The 19,495-nt window shown below is 44.0% G+C and overlaps 1 protein-coding gene across 1 annotated transcript in view; it reads left to right on the forward strand.

Moving 5' to 3' along the window:
- LOC139794990 (gamma-aminobutyric acid receptor subunit rho-1) overlaps positions 1 to 19,495 on the forward strand; it is a 31,367-nt gene that overhangs the window by 6,046 nt on the left and 5,826 nt on the right. Inside the window, exons 2-7 of the mRNA XM_071741355.1 lie at positions 7,271 to 7,324; positions 8,649 to 8,755; positions 10,119 to 10,186; positions 13,830 to 14,053; positions 17,385 to 17,467; positions 18,635 to 18,775. Of these exons, the coding sequence (XP_071597456.1) occupies positions 7,271 to 7,324; positions 8,649 to 8,755; positions 10,119 to 10,186; positions 13,830 to 14,053; positions 17,385 to 17,467; positions 18,635 to 18,775 (677 nt within the window). The remainder of the gene's footprint in view (positions 1 to 7,270; positions 7,325 to 8,648; positions 8,756 to 10,118; positions 10,187 to 13,829; positions 14,054 to 17,384; positions 17,468 to 18,634; positions 18,776 to 19,495) is intronic.

The following is a 19,495-nucleotide window of genomic DNA, read 5'->3' on the forward strand; positions in this document are numbered from 1 at the left end:
TCTCATTTTTCCTTTCCATCTCTGTTGTTCTTTCAAGTAACTTCAATCCTGCACAACACCTTTCCTTGGAAGTCTTTTTTCTCACAATCTAGCCAAAAGTGTCCTCTTTCTGCTTATCGTTGCATACAAATGATGAGGCCTTGAAAATAGCATTTTCTACTTTTATCATTATCACCATCCTTCTTTCATCCTGTCTAGAACTTATTTTGGTCTACTTTTCACATAGCTTACTATCTTTATTCAGTGGACTCATGGTTTGGTTTCCTGATTAAAGGATTGGATTCACATGTGAAATGCTCCCTCTGGTCTGTCGTCTATAAACTGCCCATTTATCTTCCAAACTCACTTATGTTTTCACACTTGCAGATTTCAGCGAGAGTGAATTTCACAGTGTGATGACATGCTGTGTTTATGTACTTCCTTCCAAATTTCTTCTTGTTATGTGTTGGGAAAAGTCTGGAGCAACAAATTCCTGTTCACTTTCACCACACCACACCTGAATTTATATCTCTGCACTGTATCACTCAGTTGTTGTCTCCCTTCCCACCTGGAGAGCCTTGCTCAGGCTGGCTTGAAGCCTTCTTCACCTCTGAACTCTTTTTCTTCTCTTCCCCTGCTCTGTTTTTTCCAACTCTGGGCACTGGACATGGAAACAAATTCCCTAGTTGTGGAAGTTTTGACTGGCCTTATAAAGATGGAGTGCTTTCCTTGCTGTAAATAATGAACTAAGGCTAGTATTTGTAATTAGCTAGTTATTCCCCATTCTGCATTTATACAATTATTTTTCTGTACTCCACGTAGTTCTTTGTATTCTCTTTTACTGAAATCCATCTTAACGATATCAGAATATTGATCCAAGATGTTGAGGCTGCTTTGAATTCTTACCCTAGACTCCAAATTGTCCATTTCTCTTTCAAGCATGCTGTCGTGCATGAGTTTTATAGTTCTGTCAGCTGCATTATTATTGAAAATATAACCAGGTTCCAGGATGAAATCTGTGAGATGCCATTTAATGTCTCTTGACAGTAAAGTAATAACAGAGACTCTAACCATGATATTTCACCCATGCTCAAAGTCACAGTTTCATCTCAACCGCATTTCCTTAGCTGAGTAATGAAATATTCAAAACTTCATTCAAATCTACTTCTCCTGCTCAGACTAAGATGGCCAGTTACACTGTCAGAAAGAACATTAGACTGGTTTGACGTCAATTATGGCAAAGATTCACTTTGAGTGATCTTCACAAATCTCATTATCCCTGAGGACGCAGGCAAATGGATCACGAGTTTGTCCCAGTTTCTTTCCGAACATCAAAACTCTGACATCCTTTTTTTTGTCCCCTGCTTAAATCCAGGTTTCATGTTCACCCTCTCACCTTCTCTCAGAGGTATCACTCAGATATGAGGAGTCCTCTCAGATATCTTCCTAAGACTCAGAGACTGTAAGAGCTGGTAATCCCAGTGCTCCCAGGAGGGTGTCATCAGCCTCTGTTGACATAAATACCTCCAATTTACCTAAATATTTCTTAACGTGCCCTTCCCTGATCTCCATGCACTATGCTGACATCTGATTACAAGTCAAATTTTCGTGAAAGACTGGAGCAGACATGAAGCCTTTCATCATGTTCTGCAGTGCTTCCTTTCCCTTTATCCATTTCTTTTTTTTCATTTAGCTGAGCCCTGGCACTGTGCCTGCTTCAGCTGGCAGGATGGGCCTCAGTCACACTCCTTCTGGTCTCTCCAACCCTTCCTTTCAACCTATATAACACAAAACCCAACACATACCCACTGGGTGCAGTTTCTGCCACGCAAGGGCACTTCCATTTTTGCAAACTCAGGTACGGTGCCAAGACCTCAAGTGGCATTTCAGTTCTGTGAATTATCAGCTAAGTGTAGGTTTGCTTCATTTAATTTCTTCTGTCAGTGTTTATGTCCAGGCAAAGAACAAAAGAAGTGCAAAGTTCAATGGGTGCATATATATCTCCTGCCTCTGTATATTTTGCATTCTGAGATTGATCTAAATATTTTCTGATTTTAAATGGGTTTCTCATTGAATTTTCCATATTATTAAAAAATAAGATAGCAGAACACTGTTTCTCAGATTTTGTGACATGAACATTGAAAACAGCACCCCTTCCCCATTTCTTCTCATAGATTTAACCACCTATAAAAGCAATGGGCCACCTTTCTTTACCATCTTTAAACCTACTGTTCATAACGACACATGGCCCAACATAATTATGAGCAACTGACAAATACCAAGATAAATTCCTTGATTAATTTTCTTCAAGTTTTAGTGGTTTGTTTATGGCTCACAGTTTTGAAACTCTCCAATTTTGAGTACAAATCAGTGTGTTTCTATGCCACATTATCCCTGGGAATTATTATGCTACACAGTGGATTGTGTTTCCTGCAGTGGATGTTTCTGGGTTAGAGCAGTTTCCTCCCATTGCAAGTGTGCTCTCTTTTCCTTCAGATGCTGGGTGGGTTTTTTTCCCCATTTAGCTACCTCAGTTTTCCTTCTCACACAAAGCACTTCTCTGGGCTCTGGACTACCCCACCATCTTCACCCAGACCTGGTGCACCAACATCTTCCCAATTCATTTGCAAGACAAAGGCATATTAAGGGGGGACTATCTGTGAACCTTCTGCCCCAAGCCCCTTTCCTTCCTTTGGGATTCAGCTTGGGAGGCTCTTTAGCCCAGCAAGACTCATGCCAAGCAACATCACTCTGCAATGAGGGAATACCCTTGCTTATGCAGGACTGTCCAGGATATCTGTGCTTCAGGAGTCATCCCACATTATGATGAGGCACAATTTGAGCCTGATGTTTCCTCTCTGGTCCTTCTGTCATCTTCCTCTCTGGCCTTACTCAGTGTTTTCTCTCCCTTCCCATCTCTGTCTATACAGCCTCTTTTCAGTTTCACCTCACACACAAGCTCTGTTGAAGATCCAAGCTCTCTTTGCCTCTGCCCCATGTTTTCTCTGCAGAAACCTTCTCTATGTTTGCTCATATAATTCCCAGCAATTTCCTGACTCTCCCCTATTCCCTAACTCAGATCCCCCCACCTATTTTCTATCTTTGAAATGATGCTGAGATGGTACGAACCCAAGTCACTAACTGGTCATAAGACAAAGGGAGAAACAAAACTGAGTCAAATATTTGCGCACAGGTCTTTAATAAGACCTGTACACTTCTCACAGTTTCTCACTACACTTTCTCACTACTCCTTCACCATTCCCATGTCCTCTCTGCCAAGGCTTTGTCCCCTGCAGGGCACTGGGCTGCCTCCGCTGCACTTTCCTGGTTCTTCTGCCTCATGCAAGGTTTTGTCAGGGCCTTGCTCAGCCACAATTTTAGAGGCAGACTGAGGAGAACATGGCTCCTGGTATTTCCCTGCCCATCATGGCAAGAAGGCTGTGCAGCATAGCTGGTGCAGGAGGTGAGGTACTGTACAAGCTGCCTACCAGTGTCCACTGAGGGACAGGGAGCCCATAGCTGCCTGCCATGGGCACATCCTACAGGGATGAGGGAGTTTTCATCACTTGCATTACTGTCCAATTAAAAGTCCTACTGAAAACTGGCTCATTGAGCACCATACACTCTTCTTCCTTGTGTCAGTGGTAGGAGAGGCTGTGGGTGGGCAGCACAGCAGCACAGTGTGAGTTGCAGAGCTTGTGTCTGACAAAATTAAGCACATGGTGGTTTCAGAGGGTGTGGGGAGAGAGTCCACAGTCTCTGCCTTGTAGAAGAAGCGGAGGCATCACCCAGGCATGAAGTAAGCAGAGAGGAAATGTGGAACCCAGGTGTCTCTGCCCCAGCCTTCCCAGGCTTCCTGGGGCAGCAGACACCTCCACTCGGGGCAGGAGGTTTGGGGTCAGCTGCAGCCACAGCCCCCAGCCAAAATGTTGCTGGTGAGGCAAGTAACTGAAGGGACAGAGATTATGCCACAGCCACATCTCAACAATATCTCCTGAGACAAGATCTGTTCTGATATCTCTTCCCTGATCTGCTATCCTCTTCGCAGACCTAAGAATATCATAAGGGATATAGAGAGCAGACTGTCCCAGAATTTAATGAAATCTGATAATACTAACTGTAGTTATCCCAGTCTGCCAAACCCACCAGTACTGTTCCTCAAAAATGTCACCTCTTAGACCCAGGAAAGATTGTGTGAATCTGACTCTATTACTTCAGCAACTTACTTTCATTTTTTTTGTTTGAGGAAAATACATCAGATCTTGCTTTTTCCTGAAGAAACTGAATTGTCAATGTCTATTACAGGTATATTGCCTCCTGTTGAGAAAAAAAAGAATATGATGCATAGGTAGGAAATGTAACCTGCATAAGTAATTACAAACTAAAATACTAAGGTGGGTACTGACTTCTGTCACATTTATTGTGGTTGCTTCCAAAAGCTCTTATTTCAAAGATGAAAAATACTGTGGGTTTCCCAGTGCACACTGCTAGCGTGGACCTAACATCCCTTTGGCACAACTGCTGTGAAGCTGGGCATTTGGAAGTGTCTGCTGGGACCTTCAGATGTCATGCTTGGACTGCCTCCTCTGAAAATCAGATATGGTTATCAGTAACAGTGCAACTCTTTTTGCTGTGTTAGAGGGACTGTAAGTGCCACAGTGAATCTAGGGCGTTTTTTTTTAAAAAAGAGGAATTGCTTTTTGCCTTGTATCTGCAGCAGTAGTGAGTAAAATCTTGTTTTGCTGAATTTTTTTTGTTCATTATTTGGTATATTTTGCCTCAGGAGCTATGGGTTAGTTTTAAAGATTATCCCAGGAAGCAAACAAGGGCAGGAGCAATAGTGTCACACCGTGGGGTTGTTGTGGTAAACAGTTGCACTGAGGAATCTGTGAACATCTGGGCCAAATCTCCTGAGTGTGGCTGTCTGCAGACTCTCAGGGACAGCAGATATGTGAGGGGAAGTCACAGCAGCTTGCCTTTGATTCACTGCCTAAACAGGCAGGCTAATGGGGTCTTGTGAAGGAGCCACCACTAATTACTTACCCAGCAGAGCACTCTCCAGGAACTGGACCGGAAAAGCTATTTATCAAGTATACAGAAATGGGGCTTCAAATTGCAGTGACTGAAGGATGAGTGGAAACAGGTAAAAATTATTTGTTGCCACAGCAGAATTCAGGAGAGAGGGAGGTTTGGTAATCTCAGACCTGTGATGAGGGGAATGGGAAAATCAAAAATGTGAAGGAGCCAAAGCAAAGATGACCTGAACGTGATCCTCTGCCATGGCTGGAGCATGGGGGACATTTTGCACTGTTTTCTGGTAAGGAAATAAGCTTAGTTTAGAAACAGTGGAGAATCACCCGGAAGAAATAAGAGGAACCACCTGGGGTTGCTGGGTGCAGAGGACAGGGAGGATTTGGCTATGAGTCCTTGATAGCCATGCCTTGGAGGTTCCCTCAACAGGCAACATAGGGCCAGGACCAACGTGAAGTTCTACAAAGAGAAGTGAAAATTAGAAATTGCAAGAACATATACTTCCTCCCTGTTTGAATTCCAGCATCATTCCTGAACAGCCAAGAGTTTACTAGGGCACTTTGAAGTCATGTAAGTAGGTCAGCTCATCATCAGAATCTGCTTATCCCCAAAACACGTGAAATTACTTCCTGATGGCCAGCAGATCAGAAGCGAGCAGCAGCGAGATGCATCAGCAGCATCCAAGGGCACATCAACAAGGCAGAAGGCTCCAGAAACAGCTATTTGCATTTGCAAGTCAATTTTGCTGTGAAACCTCCAGTGCCAAAGAAGCTGCTCCTTGAGATATCAGTAGTGCTGTGTGGCCCAAGGCTCCCTGACGCAGTGGTCTGCCTAGGGGTTTATTCCCAGACTTCCTCTGGGAAGCACAGAGCAGATCCTGAAAAAAATACAATCCCACATGGCAAACACTTTGCTTCAGAGTGAGTCAGTGATACAGCCCAGTATTCCCAGTCTTAGTCTGGTGATGCAGAGGCTGTTTGCTTCTCCATGGCAGCAGAAAAATTACTATACCTCCAACGCTATCAATTTTCTGAGAGTACCCAGTCCAGAAAAATATCACCCTGCAAGGTTTGGGGTTTGGCCACCACTCACCAAAGGGGGGATAATCCTCAGGTAGAGATGTTCCTCCTTGCAAAAGGAGCTTTGCCTCTATAACTCTATAGTGGAATTTGAAATGTATGTTAATGGGTGAAAAAATCTCATTAGTAAAACTGATTAGATTTAAGTGTTTATTATAGAAGGAAGCTATTCTTTAAACTTTTAACTAACGATGAGTTAGAACTGTTAAATGTTAAAAATGTTACTTTTACTCAGTCTAGCACTTACATTGCCAAAAGCAATATTCTCTCCTTTAGCAATAAAATATTGGCCAGACACCTGGGAGGAACTTTCTTCACAGCCATCTGGGAGACTATGAAAATAGAAAAAAACATTTTGACAGTTTATTTTTTTCCCCCCTCCTTGACGACTTTGCAAATATGTTCTTCACATGCAAATACACAGCTGCCTGTGGTGAGTAGGTTCTGTGGCTCTGCTCCCCACTGGCTGGCAGCCCCCCTTGTCCTCTACAACATGGCATCATCCCTCCAGAGCCTTTGATGGCACTGGCCATGGATGCTGGAGGAGGGAAGTAAGCCACTCTCCTGGGTTCTTTGCCACCCAGTCAAAACCAGTGGCTTACAAAAAAATCATAAAATCACAGAATGGTTCAGGTTGGAATGCATTTTAAAGATCATCTGGTTCCATCCTCTCTGCATGGGCAGGGACACCTCCCACCGGACCAGGCTGTTCACAGTCCCACCCAGCCCGGCCTGGAAGATTTCCAGGGATGGGACATCCACAGCCTCCCTGGGCAGCCTGTTCCAGTGTCTCACTGCCTCTATAGTGAAGAATTTCCTCCTAATGTTTAACCTAAACCTACTCTTTTCCTGTTTAAAGCCACTACCCAGTACACACCCTTATAAAAAGCCCCTCCCTAGCTTCCTTGTAGGCCCCTTCAAGGTGCTGGAAGGCCACTGTAGGGTCTTATCATCTTTTGCCCTGTCCAGTCGCAAGCCCCTGGCACCCTCACCCTTCACACCACCAGCCTTCAATAAAAGGGTTAAAAAAGAGAGAAAGGTAAGATCCATTTGGTGTGTGTGACAGAAGGCAACGCTGTGGGGATCTGGCACTTGCCGCCTCACTTCTATGCCAGTGTCCTCACCCACCTCATCCTCATGGCCGCCCATCTCAGCTCTCCCTTTTCCTCTCATCCCTGCAGCCAGCCCCAGCGGCAGAGGCGGGAGGCCCACGGAGAGGCACACAAGCAAGGCAGGTAGGAAAAAACCCCTGGTTCCAGATCCCCTGTGCGGGCTGAGGTTGTGGAAAGGGAAAGGGACACCACGTAAGCAGCTCAGAGGTATTTAGGAAGGAGTTGTGAGTCCCAGTGAGTCCCAGGAGAAGCCACGTTGCCCAGCAGCCTTATGGAGATCATAGAATTTTCAGGGTTGGAAGGGACTTTTAAGGTCATACAGTTCCAGCCCCCCTGCCATGGGCAGGGACACCTCCCTCTAGATCAGGTTGCTCAGGGCCCTGTCCAGCCTGGCCTTAAAAACTTCCAGGCTTCCACCACCTCTCTGGGCAACCTGTTCCAGTGCCTCACCACCCTCATGGTGAAGAACTCCTTCCTAATATCCAATCTAAATCTGCCCTCTTCTTGTTTGAATCCATTCCCCCATGTCCTATCACTACCTGACACCCTAAAAAATTCCATCTCTGGGCTTTCGTGTAAGCCCAGAGGTGGGGTCTGGCACCACAGCTAAGCGGTCTTATTTTGGAGCTTTACCTCAGGAATATATTCCCTGTAAAAGATCCTTTGGTGTCCTGTTTTCCACTAATCTATTTCTGACTTGTCAGACAAGTGCTTCTCTAAGCATGCCATTCTCAAATCAAGAACCAGCAAAGGTTTTCTTCCTGTTTTTGAGCCCTCCTGCTGCCCCAATGGCTGCCATGCAGTTGGCTCTGAGGGCAGCAAAACTTCACCTACATGGGGGTGCTGAGCAGCATTTTGCACCTTGGATGTGGAGGAGAAGCAAAGCATCCTCTGCCCAGAATTTTATGCAACTCCAGCAGCTTCTGGAATGACCCTCCCAGGCTCTTTAATGTTCAGTAAAGTCCCAGGTCTTTAATGCTCCTTTTTATCCTTGTTAGAAATCTGGGGCAGGAGCTAATGATTTTATCCCAGGTTAGAGGATGGACTGTCTCCTGGCCTGGTTCCCAGCCTGCCTCCATTTTGTTCCTGGGCAATAGCCAGCAGCTTATTTCAGATATTGTTTCCCTAATTCCTGGCCTCAGGCCCTGTCATGACTCAATGTCAGAAATGCCTCCCCCTCGTTTCCATTTCCCCACTTGCCCACTCACATTATTGCCACGGCCCACACTTTTTATTGGTTGCCTCCAAACTGTGCCATGAGCAAAGATAATTTCACAGAGTAAAAAAGTCACTAAACAGATGTTTTCTAAGTGCCAGAACTTATCACAGGTGCCTAAGCTGTGCGCAGGAATTATGTTTTAATGGTTATGGTCTAAGGGGTAATGGAGTGAAGGTACTCACAGACACTGCCCAGGGCTCATAGCTTTGCTTCTCTCTTCCTTGATAGCCCAATCCTAAAACGAAGCCCTGACATCACCAAATCTCCCCTGACAAAGTCAGAGCAGCTGCTACGAATAGATGACCATGACTTCAGCATGAGACCAGGTTTTGGAGGTATGGAATGCTCACATTCGTCGCTGCTCTTGTTTTACACTGTTGCTTCTTTATACTGTAACATGTAGTCAGGACAACAAGCATGCTAACAAGCAGAGCCTTTTCTGTCTCTGATTTTTGTTATTTTGTGTTGTGTATTCATGATATGTTCAGGAAAATTTGTGTGCAGTGAAATAGCCTTCTTCCTCGGCAGAAAAAATATATCTCAGGCATTGGTATGGAAATGTGATTACTGGATACATAATATTCTTGGTATTCGGTGATACTTTCTTCTGATAAAAATATGCAAATACACCTTGTGTTTATTCACAGATGGAGGGGAAATTCTGAGATTTGATCTTACTAATGGCCATGCGTGTACATAATGAAATCACATACTATATGGGCTGACATGGTCTTATAACCCAAAAGAAAAGATTTTGACTGCAGTAGTTTTAACATTTGCTCACAGCTTTGTAGCTGTATGCTAGAGCAACCTAAGCTTTCAGGGAAATGGATGAAGGAGAACACATTTTCTTTCAGCCCACCGGATTAGAGAATGTTGTAATTTATCTACCCTTTCTGGCTGACAGATGGTCATTCAAATCCAGGATACCATTATATACTCTGATGGAAGAAGATTTTATTGCTAAATGCTCAATATGCCAAATACCCACATATTCAATTAATTTTAAAAGGTTTCAGTTTCACAGAAGTCTGCTAATGTGAGCACTATTTATCTTAACAGATCTCCTGTACTGTAATTGCCAGAGGTATGTGAAAGGCTAGCCAAAGCCTGCAGGAAGGAAAAAAAAAAATAAAAAATCAAAATCCCTATTTTGTGACGTGACAGCCCAGCCCTTCCTCTTGGGAACCCCAGGCTCAGTAGCACACACCCGTGTCCTGTAACGCATCCCCTTCCATCACCCTCTCTTTTCCATAACCAGACACTGAGTGGTGTGAAAGCCAATCACAAGGAGCTTGGTGCTGCTGTTAGCCCAAGGGGGGGGCAAAAGCAGCAAAGGAAAAATTCGGAGTAACCCTCCTTAGCTCTGCCACTTCTGCCATGTAAGTCACTGCTCTGTCAGGCGCCCACCTGGTGAGCCCTGGACCCAAGCACTAAAGGCCTTTTAAATTTTGAAGGGACATGTGTAGAATGATACAATGAAAAGAGAAAGCCAATAATAGGTTAGTTGTCTCGTTGCTGGTTTTGATTGTTATCAGGAAGGGTTTTTTTGTTATGAATTCTAACAGTTCAGTTTTTAAATTGGTTTACTGTTGTTTCTGTTTCAGACCACCTATTTTTATCTCTAAGTTATGAAAGCCAGAAGATTAATTTGTCTCACCAGGTTTACACCTTCTCAACTTCTTGTTTTCACCCTAGGCCCTGCAATTCCTGTTGGGGTGGATGTCCAAGTTGAAAGTCTGGACAGCATTTCTGAGGTGGACATGGTAAGAGTGAGAGAGGGGCTAAGGTCAGCTGGAACCTCTGGAGACCATCTCCATTTAGCCCAAACCCCTGCTGAGAACAGGGTCAGACAGAGCAGGCTGGCAGACACAGGGTTAATATCTGTAGGATTTGAATACCCCCAAGGAAGGAGACTCCACAGCCTCTGGGAGGCAGACTTGGGTTTGACCTGAAGCTTCCAAAAATTACTTCTGTTGACTTCATGATACCATTTCATTTCCCTTGAGGCATAAGGAAGAAATCTGGTATTTTCTCTTCTCTAGAACAAAATGTTACAACACTGCTGAGACTGCCCCAAAGGATTTGGGTTTTTTCATTTTCTAAAGAAGTGATAACATGTTTAAAAGCTCTTAGGAGACAAATTAATGTTTTAGTTTTAAGGTTCTTTGATATACAGCAGACAGTCCCACTTTGGCTGTGTTCTGAGGTGGTCAGGGGGCAGCTAGCTTCCAAACAGAAGCCATGGATCCATTCTGAAACCAATACCAGCCTAGCATGGTAATTCTTGCTTTCAACAGGGCAGCCTGAATGAACTCAAGAGGGAGAAGTTTCTCCAAAATATGCCTTTGGTGCATTAGTTGTTGTAGCACCCCTGCTGTGTGCTGGCTCTGTTAGTTCTTCCTGTATCTTCCCACTGATGCCCAAGTAGGATTTCAGGGGCATGCAGGACACATGCTGGTGCTTTGCACAGGCTAAACTCCTTACTGAGTCTCTTGTCCTTCTTTTCCTGACATACAATTAGTAATATGAAAACAGATAGTGTCCAAATGCTGTCTCAAAGTGGTGCAGATTTTGGTCTTGATAATTTTTGCTGGAGGGGCTTTCTTCATCACAAAACATTGCTGAAAGTAAGGTATGATTTCTGTGGCATGTTTTCCATAGGAAGTTTTTCTATGCATACATGACATGAAAACAACATCCTGTGCATGAGAGCAGGAAGGGGAACACAAGGGGAACAGGAGGTGGCCCTGCATGTACTTTGCAAGATGTACATCAACTTTATTCACCCTTTCAAAACCCAGATCTTGTCAGATCTCTGCTGTTACAGCATCCATAGAGTCTCTCGGCAGCTCAGCTTCTACTTTGAAAGAGGAAAAAAAAATCCCACCCTAACACAGAGTATTTAAAAAAAATATTTTGCTCTGTCAAAAAAAGCACCAAACAGCTTTGAAGCTTTCACAGAAGGGCACAGCTTCCCTATGCTCCTACTTAAGAGCCACAGGGTTAAAAAGCCTGCACCTGACCTCCCGTGTGGAGCCAGGAACCTGGCTGTGTGGCAGCACAGCTGGCATTCCACAGCCACCCTGTGGAATTTGCACAGCAGCCTCCTCTGACTGCAGCTGTTTTGGCTTTGGAGCAGGGATATCTGCAGCCAACAGGCTACCTACAGGCTGCAGCAGGGTTGCAATACTGGGGCATATTCACCTGCATATTGCCCCCAGCCCCAGGGAGCCCTCCAGTTGTCCCCCTTGTCTCCAGTGCTCACGGTCCCCTGACTGCCAGCAATGGAGCTTTCACCTCTCTTGGGATGGTCCCAGCTGTTCTGGTTGAGGAAAAAACTTGTGAATGTATTCAGAGAGCACCTGAAAAGCTTGGGGACTTGAAAGAAAAGGGAAATAACATATCGCTGAGAATTTTGAAGTAAAAAAAAAAAAAAAATTCCAACAAATGCACTTATTTTCTAAGCAAGCTTTATGATTTTGAACTACTACCCCTGCTCCTCATGCAGCATTGTGCTGCAGCATCCAACAACATGGGAAAAGCAATGTATAGCCTTGGGTGAGAAACCCACTCAGGATCAATTTTGGCATTTGCAAAATGATCACTGAGAAGATTTTATATTGTCAGAATAAATTCTTTTTAACTCCTGTAGCTTTATACTAAGGGCCAGGGTGCTTTGCAAGATCACTGCTTGCATTCTAAATGAAGAGACAACCATGACAGAGATATTCACTCTCTACTGAATTTAAGCTTGAGGACTTAGAGATATCAGTCTTTCCTTTTTTTCTCTTACTTTCTGACTAGCTTCAAGAAAGTAGTAAAATAATTGAGACCATTGTAAAACTTCATTAAGATGCAAAAAATCAGATTCTGTTGTCTAATTACCTTAAAAATTTATAAATATCTATTATGGGCCACTGACCCTGAAATTATCTGAGCTTTTGCAGGGTGTGTGGGGCAGCTGTTTTTTCTGGGCTAAAGATGAGGAGAAAAAAAACAGATTGATATCCAGGATTGGAAATTCATTTACAAATCTAATGTGGGAGCCAATAGTGTCCCTGAGAAATGGATCAAAAGAAGAGGCACATAATATGTGGTCGTTGCTTGCAGGATTTTCAGATGATATGTTGTAAAATACTGTGATTCTCAGTTTGATAACCTAAAGCTGTTATTATTAAATCTTTCCTAATCAAAGCTGACAATACTTGATTTTTCCACAGCAACCATAAGTATAACTTCATGAAAAAATGTGAGGCTTTGATTTCTTACCAAACAATGAATGTCTGTCAATTTATTACTGTTTAAAGGACACAAGAACAAAAAGGAGTCAATGTAAAGTGTTTCCCAGAATGATCTACTTTAAATTTGAATAGACGAAAAAAAATGAAAAAGAAATTATATGTGTGGTAGCTTTGGGAGCTTCAATTGCATGTAATATTAAACATATCCATGAATTATATTGCACAGAATTACAATAGCACAGGTGACAACTAACAAATCACTTCTACCAATAAAAGCCAGCAGAAATCCCCATATTTAAAAAATTATTGGAACATATTGTGTACAAAAAATTCCAAATGTCAGAATTAAAAAAAAAACCAAACTAACATCCCAAGCCCATCTGACTTTCTCTAACCTAGACATGTGGGAGACTGGTTGGTTTTAGACACTTCCCTCAGTTTATGGGCAATAAATAATGCTACACTCAAGGATACCACAATTATAAACACTTGTGTATAACCTCCAGACATGTCAGGGCTTCCTTTGCAATAAGGAAAAAGACAAGCCCAAGTGTCTGTGCCTCTGGGGGTCTGACTCCAAATCCAACAAGGTTCAAAGAGAAGGAGCATGCCTTGGACCTAAGAGTACAGTGTGTGAGGGGAAAGAGCTCAAGGTGACCATTTGGGTGAGATACCATTTCAAAAATATTTCAGTGGCTTTGCTGGAGGAAGAGCTCCCACTGCAGCATCCTGCTCCAGCTGCTAGAGAGAAGGCAGCTGCTGGAGCAGCATGAGGGGCAGAGCAAGCAGCAAGTGCTTCTTTGCTGTTGGCTCCAAAACTACAGTAATGTGTGGATGGGGGGTGGAGTGGTTGGCAGAACCTTCCACCTACTGCTGCCTCAGCTTGTCTGCCCTTTTTGGTCCATAGAGTAGCTCACAGACACCAAAATGCAACCTTTGCATTTCAGAGGTGGATTTGCCACCTGGATGGCTGCGGATTTCTGAACGCAGCGAGTGGGTCTGACATAAGGAATAAAGATGCTGGGGCTGGTAGCATCCTCTGCAGCTCAGGGAGTGGGTGAGCCTTCAGGAATGGGGCTTTCCAGCTCGTGGTTTGTCTCAGAGAGGAGAAATATCTCCTGATGCTGGTAAAGCCTAAGTTGTGACACAAGCCTGTTCGTTGCAGGACTTCACCATGACACTTTATCTGAGGCACTACTGGAAAGATGAGAGGCTGTCCTTCCCCAGCACCAACAACCAAAGCATGACCTTTGATGGCAGGCTGGTGAAGAAGATCTGGGTCCCTGACATGTTCTTTGTTCACTCCAAGCGCTCTTTCATCCACGACACCACCACAGACAACGTCATGCTGCGGGTCCAGCCAGATGGGAAGGTACTTTACAGCCTCAGGTAAAGCTTCATTTGGCCCATGTGAGCTATTAGTGGAGTGAAAGTGGTTTAATTGATTCCAGTATTGTGCTTTTGCATGACTTCATGTTAAAAACAAAACAAAATAAAACAAAACAAGAAAAAAACCCAAACCAAACCCAAACCCGAACCAAACAAAAAAGCATGAAAAAGAATGAATATGCTGATTACCCACTACCACCTGAGTCCCTGTGCAGGAACTCAATTTCTATGCCAATGCTGCTGGTTTCACCAGTGTCCCTTCACCTTTCATGCACAGTTTGTCCCTGGTCCTGCTGTCAGGAAGCTGTGGCCAAACACAACATTCCCTCAGCACAGCTCACCAGGGACCCCCGGGCTGTGATCCTCGTGGGGCACAGCTGAAGAAGCAAGGTACAACCTAAGGAAGAGGACAGTGGCTGGCAATAAACAGAAGTACAGAGCAGCTTTAGTTACCTGCTTCACTATACAACAAAATCTGTGGGAGTAGCAAAATGTGCAGTTTTTATTCTTACAGGTAATTGTGACAAAGCATAAATTATACCAAGTACAAGTTCAGCTTTCTGATAAGAAACAAAATAGATGGAATATCTGAAGTGAAAAGGTTCAGAGCTCCTGGTAACTCACATGTATGTGTAGAGCAAACCATATGTGAAATGCCTGAAAGATCCTTGAAAGGGATATTGGGGTAAAGTTTGTTTTACCCTCTAGTTTGAGAGGTGATCCAAACCCTGGTTTTCCCTTTTATTTTCCAGATGGTTGATTAGCTCTGAGAGGAGCATTGCTGGCCTGACTCTGAACATTATTAACCCAAGATTTAATTTCATTCTAATAAGTAACTCTTCCATAACTGGAGATGCTGAGTAAGAACCACCTGTCAGTCTCCAAAAGAAGCTAGTATTGGTGCTTCTGGTTTTCTTGTCTGTCTGTGGCTGTTAGAAAACAAGTATTGCCAAATGACCCATAAAAACCTATAGGAAAGGAAATTACTGTATGATACTGTGATTCAAGAATGTTGAAATCACCTCCACAGCAACAAAATAGCAAAATACATCATAAATAAACAAAACATCAGATGATAAATAACGTATTCTGAAGGGCAAAAAGAAAAAAAAATGACTGTTAGGAGGATAGTATCAGCAAGATGCATAGATTTAACTGATAAGGTGGCAAAAAACATTGTTTGGGAAGTCTGCAGAGGTCTTTGAGGGCATGTGAGACAGTGACTTTAGGAGTGGCAGAGGCAGAGCTGAGTCTGCCGCAGGGTGAGGGGATCAGCTTCTCAGCCTGCTGAGGTTTTTTTTAATAATGCAAGGAAATGCAAGGAAAAAACCTGTTGATTCCCTGTGGGGTTTCAATTTGACAAGAATTTTCATGTTCTCATCTATTTTTATTCTTACTGTTCATTGAAATTCACAGCCTGAATAGTGTCTGCCTTCTTGGTATGAAAGTTTTTTCTTCACTCAGCATGTTAGACGAAGTTCAGGTGTTTCTTAGGCCTTTTCAAAGCTTTCTCAAGCCTTTACACAATAAAAAAGGACAATAAAATGACATAATGTTCAGCAATAGCATGCATGACTATGTACTCTTCAGCTGCATAATCCCAGTCATCTGTGTTGCAAGTGCATATGGCTGTCGAAAGAAAATGAGAAGAGAATAATATCAGACCACTCAGATCCTGCTGCTGAGTCTTGTACTTAAACAATATTGTCCTGTACAAAAAGGTGGCGAACATCTTGAATAGCAAGTTGACAGAGTCTGAATATTTTATTCAGTAGCAACTGCAGGCTGGAGTGCTTTGTGAATGCTGGCAAAAAATGAGTGCTGATGTCCCCCCAAAAGCAAACTAGTCATTAGTGTCTGCCTTTGCTGAGTGCTTTTGCCTGTAGATATTTTTCTTTAGTGTCCCAGGATTTGTCTTCTCTTGTCTTGGAAACCACTGTAGACCTCACTGGCACACAATCTGAACCAAAAATTTTCACTCAAAGTGTAAATCCAGATAGGAACAAAACATCAGCAGCAACCTGCAAATGCAGGAGGACTACTAACATGGGGGACTGCATAGTAATTTTATGATTATGTGCCAGACATCTGTCTACCATCAGTACTGCTACAATTCATTAATTCTTTCCCCGTAATGATTTCATAGAATCATAGAATTGGCTGGGTTGGAAGGGACCTCAGAGATCATCAAGTCCAACCCTTGACCCACTACCACTGCAGTTACCAGACCATGGCACTGAGTGCCACATCCAGTCTCTTTTTAAATATCTCCAGGGATGGAGAATCCACCACTTCCCTGGGCAGCCCATTCCAATGCCTGATCACCCTCTCAGTAAAAAAAATCTTTCTAATGTCCAACCTAAACCTCCCCCGGCACAACTTGAGACCGTGCCCTCTTGTCTTGCTGAGAGTTGCCTGGGAAAAGAGACCAACCCCCCCTGGCTACCCCCTCCTTTCAGGGAGTTGTAGAGAGTGATGAGGTCTCCCCTGAGCCTCCTCTTCTCCAGGCTGAACACCCCCAGCTCCCTCAGCCTCTCCTCATAGGATCTGTGCTGGAGTCCCTTCACCAGCCTGGTTGCCCTCCTTTGGACCTGCTCCAGGACCTCGATATCCTTCCTGAACTGAGGGGCCCAGAACTGGACACAGGACTCGAGGCGTGGCCTCACCAGCACTGAGTACAGGGGCATTTATACTTCCATTTTAATTTACTTCTCTAGAGCTCAAGCCAGTTGCATCAAGCATTATGGATGCTCCTAGTGCAAACACAGAGTTTTTCTACTAAAAGAGAAATAACTGGACAACAGCAAAACCAGGACTTTCGATTGATGAGGCAGAGCATTTCAGTGGTCTCTGTTGCACACCAGCTCCAGCCCTAACTTGAGGCATTGCCCGTGCCCTCTGGTGGCTGATACCCAGGTGTGATCACCAGAAATTACCTGCACCCCTGGTGGTACTAGGGTGGCTTTCATGACTACAAATTATTTTATTGTACAAAGCACTTGTTGAAAACACAGATCTCTGCAGAGAGAGGTTTGCTGATTCTCAAAGATGGAAAAGTGCCTTTGCTGTTCTTTCCCACCTTATGCATTATTTTGGTCATCTGGTAGGAATTTATAGGGGCACAACTTTCCAGTCATCTTTTTGCACCCTAGTTTGCTGAAAAGAAGAAATGGCTTTAACTTAAGTGGAATGGCTTTAGCTGAATGCAAGATACCTATTTTCAGTGGACTGTCCAGATAGTTACTTAATAAAAACTGAAACTTGCAGCCTTACTATTTTTCAGTCACATAAGAAGACAAGTTTCTAACCGGGTGGTCTTTATTATTCCTAGAGTTACAGTAACAGCAATGTGCAACATGGATTTCAGTCGCTTTCCCCTGGACACACAGACCTGTTCTCTGGAGATTGAAAGCTGTAAGTAAAGCAAAGGCATCGGGGGAGCCAAGGGCTTGTTTCATTGTATCAATAAAAATAATACCAATAGTGAAACTGCCCTACACTCATGAGAGCTCTAACCAAAGCCAGCAGACTTGTACTCTAAGAAAAGAACCCATATTTTTCCACTAGAAGTAGCTGATGTTTGCAACAATGTGATGGTTTTAAACACCAGCTGTGAGTGCTGATTTCCTGGTGTCCCCAAAAGCCAGGCTGCCCCACTGCCACCTGGTCACCAGAGGACCCGAGCTGCTTGCCTGCAGGCTGGGAGTCCTCAGCAGCACCTGCTTGCCCAGGTGCCCTCAAATGCATAAATAAATGATCCTATGCCCTTCACATGCACCATTTGCTCAACCGTGGGGTAGAAACCACTATAGGGCAGTGACATGAATCAACTTCCTCTTAAATTTCTTATATCTGTGTGAGATAAACCTAGCTTAGACCCACTTGTAGCTTCCTTGTCCCAAGTATGACAGACGCACAGATTGGCTGGATTTCATACAGAGACATTTTAAGCTTTTAGCTTTTTAGGGTTTTTTTCCTTCTCCTTCCTAAGATTGCAATAAGGAATTATAATCTTAATTCCATTTTAATGTATTTATGTGTGATTTTCTTCCTCCCTCTCTGGGAATAGTTTTTATTAAACCTTATCTGAAAGGATTTATATTACTGTATTTCCACATGTATTAAAAAACCCGAGTCCACTAGATGTTCATGTGTGCATCACAGCCAGAAATTTTACCCAAGAATTTGTCCTCCCACTGCCTCAGCCTGTTCTTCCCATCACCCCAAACAGTTTTTTCTCCCCTAAGTCTCCTTTCCTTCTCTTATGATTTCAGGACAATTAAAAGGGACAGTTTTCCAAGTTCTGATATGGTAGGCTATCTGACACGAGTGTGAGATTTTGATTACAGAAATGAAAGTTTACAAAATGCACCAGGCATTAGGCCTGAGGGCTGTGACAATGAGCTAGTCCACTCCTTGCCACAAGCCATACCCCTCATCCCTGTGGCTCTCAACCAGGTGGTGGCACTGAACATTTTCACCTCACAGGGTGGCCTGGAAGGTGTGTGGGCCCACCCTGGGCTGTGGGTGCAATGGCAGCTGATGCAATGCACTGCACTGAGGTTTATTCTGCTCCCCTAGATGCCTACACTGAAGATGACCTCATGCTCTACTGGAAGAATGGGAATGAATCCCTAAAAACAGATGAGAGGATATCACTCTCCCAGTTCCTGATCCAGGAGTTTCACACCACCACAAAGCTCGCCTTTTACAGCAGCACAGGTGGGTACTGGCGTGGTTGTCAGAGTCAGATGGGGAAAGAAGGGCTGCAAACTGTCCCTCTAGACCTTGCCCATGGAAGATTGTTCTTTAGGAGGTGTCCCTGTGTCCGATTAGAACTGCCACTCTTCCATGTAGAGGCTGCTGTCCCTGACACAGACTTTCATCTTGATGCCATCTTGAAAGGTATCATAGAATCATAGAATCATAGAATAGGCTGGGTTGGAAGGGACCTCAGAGATCATCGAGTCCAACCCTTGAACAACTACCGCCACAGTCACTAGACCATGGCACTGAGTGCCATATCGAGTCGCTTTTTAAATGTCTCCAGGGACGAAGAGTCCACCACCTCCCCAGGCAGCCCGTTCCAATATCTGATCACCCTTTCTGTGAAAAAATTCTTTCTAATATCCAATCTGAACTTCCCCCGGCACAATTTAAGACCATGCCCTCTTGTCTTACTGAGAGTTGCCTGGGAAAAGAGACCAACCCCCACCTGGCTCCATCCTCCTTTCAGGGAGCTGTAGAGAGCAATGAGGTCTCCCCTGAGCCTCCTCTTCTCCAGGCTGAACACCCCCAGCTCCCTCAGCCTCTCCTCATAGGATCTGTAGCCCTCTTCATGATGACACCAAGCCCCAGAGTGAATTAAACTCTCTGGGTGCACAGGTTATACATCTTGTTTAGAAGATGTGGTCCTGAAAGACACTTTGACTTTGGTAGCTG

Source organism: Heliangelus exortis, chromosome 3 (assembly GCF_036169615.1).
Source record: "Heliangelus exortis chromosome 3, bHelExo1.hap1, whole genome shotgun sequence".
In the NCBI taxonomy this organism is placed as follows: domain Eukaryota; kingdom Metazoa; phylum Chordata; class Aves; order Apodiformes; family Trochilidae; genus Heliangelus; species Heliangelus exortis.